General features: G+C 36.0%; 1 protein-coding gene across 1 annotated transcript in view; it reads left to right on the top strand.

Annotated features, from left to right (window-relative positions):
• The first annotated feature begins 842 nt into the window (after positions 1-842).
• LOC125274475 (heterogeneous nuclear ribonucleoprotein L-like) overlaps positions 843-6,000 on the top strand; it is a 29,641-nt gene continuing 24,483 nt past the window's right edge. Inside the window, exons 1-2 of the mRNA XM_048200908.1 lie at positions 843-957; positions 1,073-1,488. Of these exons, the coding sequence (XP_048056865.1) occupies positions 1,315-1,488 (174 nt within the window). The 5' untranslated portion in view covers positions 843-957; positions 1,073-1,314. The remainder of the gene's footprint in view (positions 958-1,072; positions 1,489-6,000) is intronic.

Raw genomic sequence — 6,000 nt, 5'->3', positions numbered from 1 at the left:
GTCCGTCCGTCCGTCTGTCTGTCTAGTGTTCGGCCTGTCCGTCTGTCTTCTGTATGTCTGTCTACCTGTCCGTCTGTTTGTCCTTCCGTCTGTCTGTCGTTAAGTCTGTCTGTCTGTCTGTCGGTCTGTCTGTCTGTCCGTCTGTCTGTCTGTATGTCTGTCTACCTGTCCGTCCGTCTGTCCATCCGTCTGTCTGTCTGTCCGTCTGTCTGTCTGTCTGTCCATCTGTCTGTCTATCGGTCTGTCTGTCTAGTGTTCGGCCTGTCCGTCTGTCTATCGGTCTGTCCGTCTATCTTCCGTCCATCCGTCTGTCTGTCTGTCTGTCCGTCCGTCTGTCTGTCTGTCTGTCTGTCTGTCTGTCCATCTGTCTGTCTATCGGTCTGTCTGTCTAGTGTTTGGCCTGTCTGTCTGTCCATCCGTCTGTTGTTAAGTCTGTCTGTCTAGTGTTCGGCCTGTCCGTCTGTCTGTCTGTCTGTCCTTCTGTCTGTCCGTCCGTCTGTCTATCCGTCCGTCCGTCTATCTATCTATCTATCTATCTATCTATCTATCTATCTATCTATCTATCTATCTATCTATCTATCTATCTATCTATCTATCACATGATGTTGTTTTAATTCGGTCATGTCTTGACTTGACTTTACTGTTGTATTAATATTCTGTGATCTCAGACTGATTTAACTGTTCTAACAGATTTAACTGCTCTGAGTCACATTCAGAGAAAATTCCACATGATTCCACTTCCTCATATTTGACCCATATGCCACATTCTTATATTTCAGTTTCCCCAGGTTCAACTTCCCTCTGCTTTAATTACGCTTTTAGTTAAGACATCTCTGTTTTTACATGTTTTTGTTGATGGTCAGAAATACTTATGATTTTAATACCATTTATTTTGTATATACTGATCTTAATTTCTGGACTTAATTTGTCTGAATAGTGCTTGACATGTTCATTATGGTAAAGTAATTTTCAAACAAAGAAGTTCAAAGTGATTATTATAATTATTTTAATGTCAGACTATTCAGATCATATGAAAGCAGCCCTGTGTTCTTTACGCATGCTCCGATCGCAGCCAATAAGCGCCGATGCGCATCCGTCACTCAGATGCAGGATCCAATGAAAAACCAGCTTGACGTCAGAGCCGCAGTGAGCGAGGATCCAGGGCGTGAGCGCGCAGAGCTGTTGCCGGATGAGTGTCGCGCGCCGTCCCTGACCAAAGCAGCACATGAGCGCGCGTGTGTGCGTGTGCGCTCCTTTCAGATTATTCTCATCATTTTTATTAACGATTGTGAGTGATTGATTGATTTATATATCATGTCTGTGCTGGAGGAGTACGAGCGCGCGCCTAAGCGCCTGAAGGTCTCCGCTGAAGATGAGGAGGAGCTGGAGGAAGGCGAGGAGTCAGACTCAGCATCCGCGGGGCTCATGGGTGACGATGAGGAGGATGAAGGGCAGAGCAGAGCGCGATGGAGCTCCGCGGACAGGAAGGTCAGACCACAATCACTGTATTACTGGATCTCAATCGATGTCATGCTCATTATTACTCGTTATGCATTCAGATTCATAGTGCTGCATTGACATGACGTTTCGTGCATGATGCCAAAACACTGAAAAGAGAGAAATGCAAGAGAAAAGCATAAACAGGAACAGTTGCATGGATATAAATAAGACTAAATGCGGTAAAAGAGTCCAGTGTGAAAGAGAAGATCAGAAAACACATAATCTCACTGACCACAAATCACATGTTACATGCATGTTTTCCTGTCTGATCTGATCATCTGAAGTGTCATGTCAAGAGCATTACATATGAATTTGTCAGGAAATCAGTAAGGTTTTCATTGCATGCAATGTGGATATAGTTATAGAGAATTAAATGAAAAACAGAGATATAAATAGGCTACCAAAGTAACACGTGTGCATTACGTGTATGCATAGTACTATGGAAAATATCAAAGTACACTCTTAAAAATAAAGTTTTTATTGGCATCAATGGTTCATTGCATTCTACGCAGGTTCTTTAGATTGTTTCAATGTTCTAAGAACTGATTTTAAGAACTGATCACTGAAAGGTTCTTTGGGGAACGAGAAATGGTAACCATCTTTATTTTTAAGAGTATGATTTTACCATCTGGCAGTAATGTGGTACTTCGTTTGTTTGTTTATTTTATCCAAACCAACTGTTTAATCAGCTATGTGTCGACCTAGTAATGAGTTCCCTACCTAGGCAGCGTTTCAATATGCATGTGATTTGTCCACGGCCCACTTATGCACACTATAATTTAAAAACAACACAAGTTGGGTTGAAAATGGACAAACCCAGGGTTAAATTGTTGCCCATTGTTGGACAGTTTTATTTAACTCAACTATTGATTAAAAATGACTATATGTCTGGCTTACAAAAATCAGACACATAATTACTAGAGGCTACAATAATAATCTTATTAATAAGCAATTTAATAAATGTTTATTGTTTCATTATCATTCATTAAACTTAAACATTTATTAAACATATTAGTAAATGTTAATTTCCAACTTATTTGGGTTCATTTTAAGTCAGCCATGTAGTCATTTTTAATCAATAGTTGAGTTAAATAAAACTGACCAGCACTTTGGGCAAACATTTAACCCTGGACTTGTCCATTTTCAACCCAACTTGGGTTGTTTTTAACCCAGCATGTTTTAGAGTGTATGATTTTACCATCTGCTAGTAATGTGGTACTTCGTTTGTTCATTTATTTTACCCAAACCAACTGTTTAATCGGCTATGAATATGCATGTGATTTGTGCACGGCCTCTTATGCACACTCTAAAAAAGCTGGGTTGAAAATAACCCAAGTTGGGTTGAAAATGAACAAATCCAGTGTTAAATGTTTGCCCAAAGTGCTGGTCAGTTTTATTTAACTCAACTATAGATTAAAAATTACTATATGGCTGACTTAAAATGAACCCAAAATATGTTGGAAATTAAAAATTAGACACATAATTACTAGAGGCAACAATAATAATCAAAAGGTGAACATTTATTAATAAGCAATTTAATACATGTTTAATTATTATTCATTAAATGTATTAATAAATGTTCATTTCCAACATATTTTGGGTTCATTTTAAGCAAGAAATACAGTAATTTTTAAACAGTAATTGAGAAAACTACCCATCAGGTTGGACAAACATTTAACCCAATCGCTGGGTTTGTCCATTTTCAACCCAACTTGGGTTGTTTTTAACCCAGCATTTTTTCGAGTGTATGATTTTACCATCTGGCAGTAATGTGGTACTTCATTTGTTCGTTTATTTTATCCAAACCAACTGTTTAATCAGCTATGTGTCGACCTAGTAATGAGTTCCCTACCTAGGCAGCGTTTCAATATGCATGTGATTTGTCCACGGCCCACTTATGCACACTATAATTTAAAAACAACCCAAGTTGGGTTGAAAATGGACAAACCCAGGGTTAAATTGTTGCTCATTTTTATTTAACTCAACTATTGATTAAAAATGACTATATGTCTGGCTTAAAATCAACCCAAAATCAGACACATAATTACTAGAGGCAACAATAATAATCTTATTAATAAGCAATTTAATAAATGTTTATTGTTTAATTATGTTTCATTAAACTTATAAATAAATGTTCATTTATTAAAGATATTAATAAATGTTAATTTCCAACATACTTTGGGTTCATTTTAAGCAAGTAATACAGTAATTTTTAAACAATAGTTGAGTTAAATAAAACTACCCATCAGGTTGGACAAACATTTAACCCAATCACCAGGTTTGTCCATTTTCAACCCAACTTGGGTTGTTTTTAACCCAGCATTTTTTCGAGTGTAAGTGTCTTGAATGGGATATGAATGGGTCGGTCCATCTCAGGCGGTCCAGTAGCGTTTGCTTGACCATTTTTAATTAATCCTATATTTTTTATTAAAATATTGCACTCTGTCACACTTTCTCGCCCCCATAAAAATATAAATAGTCTGTATGCGCATTAAACTTACATAAAAACCTCCTAAAAACAACATCCTGTTATAAACTCACCCTAAAACCGATGCAATAAGACTCAAATTCTGTGTCTACGGAACAAAAATGTGCAAAATGTTTCTGTATCTTCATGTAACTTCTTCAAGGAGTTTAAGGATCATCCTAAGCCGAGATGCTGAGCTTTCTGCAAACATCCGTATAACCCAAGATTTCTTGTGCAACGTGACACAAACACAGCCATTGTGGTTAAACCAAGCAAAATACACAACTGTTGGTTTTGCAATGCCAGTGCAATCAAAGAAAAACTAAAAGTGGTCAAACAAGCATCTTTCATTTTTGAAGCACTTGAATAAAGTCAGTTTTACGACACATGTCATAGCAGCTTTACAGAAATCATGATGTTTGTTTATTACATCTTCATGCCATATAGTTGCATTTCTCAGATTAGAACTGGACGACATTTTGGGACGATACAAACAATCGAGCGCTTGTGATTTTCTATATAGCATATATCGTGATCTAAAGTACCTGGATGTTTCAGAGCAACATTTACCATTTAAAATGTACACAGTACTGTTAGTAAAGGCTCATTCAACACACACACGACTGAGTAAACATCATCCGTCAGAAGAGTGTCTGATTGACTCAATTAGAGCTGATCACATGATGCATTAGTGCGTCGGACACACTGCAGCTCTTCGTTTGATTCAGACTCAAACATTTATAATGCATTTCAGGCTATATTGCGATTAAACCTTACCTCATGCAAACTTTGATCAAATTGACGAGATTAAGCTCATAATCCTAGCATCCATATTTTTAGTCAAATATGGGGCGTATGCCGATTTTAATCAGGCGTAAAGACTTTAATTGCATCTATTTTTTAGCTAATAATCAACATAATGAAAATTGCATGCAAGTGAAGAGGTTTGCATGTGTCATGCGGGTCCTTCCTTACTCTGATTATTGTAAATAATCACACTGTAAAGTAGTCAATGTGTGAGTAAAGAGTGTCAGATCAGATTGTCCGAATCGTGTGTGTTCACAGAGGAAATGTTTGACACCTTGATATGACTGTGGGTTTGATGGTTTATAAATTCAGATCTGTGAAGTTATTTCACATGGATGATCTTTATTCATCAATGGTGTGATATTTTTAAAAACTAGACTCTAGTTGCCATAAAAAGTGACAATGAGCACAATCATGAATGAGTCATTTATGAAACGGTCTCATTTTAAACGAACAGCAAATTAAAATAAGCTCATTCGGAGGACAGACGGAGCGCTGGAGTTTATTCTGTGCGGTGATGGTGTTTTTAATTTTTTAAGCATCTGGTACAAGTGTTTGCGCATTAAATAGTAATGGAACCAATTATTATCATTTCATGTGTATGCACCATTAAACAGTAATCTAATTCTTGCTAAATATCACATCTTTTTGAATCGCCAGAATCTGAATGAATAAATTTATATACTAAATTAGTATATAATATTAATAGTATATAGTAAAATATGTTCATAAAATCATATAGTGAAAATAATAAAAGCATGTTTTTTATTGAATGAATACAAGGAAGAATGATTTTTAATCATTTTTACTACTATGATTTTCACATACACAGTTAAATCAGGAGCTTGCACCAATAATAAGGTAAAAGGAGTTGATTATAGATTAGATGTGGAACAAACACTGTTATATTTTATGTATAATATAAAAACATATTTTTTCACTAAGGCCTATGACTTGTGATGCTGTTTGTTGTCACCTGCATGACTTTTTACTAAAACATTTTAAAATGTTTATGAAAAATTTTAAATGTATTGTCAGGACTTTTTTTTTTTTAATTAAATAAAAGGAAGAATAATATTTCTTCAGCTAACAGGGAACATTCTGTCAAGGTTTTCTCAAAGTTATGAGCAAACGTTCTTACAGTAACATTAAAAGAACATTAATTCAAAGTTATCTGGTCTTTAATAATGTTCTCAAAATGTGAACACAAATGGATGTTTGTCTAA

The sequence above is a fragment of the Megalobrama amblycephala genome, linkage group LG8 (assembly GCF_018812025.1).
Source record: "Megalobrama amblycephala isolate DHTTF-2021 linkage group LG8, ASM1881202v1, whole genome shotgun sequence".
NCBI lineage: Eukaryota > Metazoa > Chordata > Actinopteri > Cypriniformes > Xenocyprididae > Megalobrama > Megalobrama amblycephala.
This window is presented reverse-complemented; position numbering and strand designations above follow the sequence as displayed.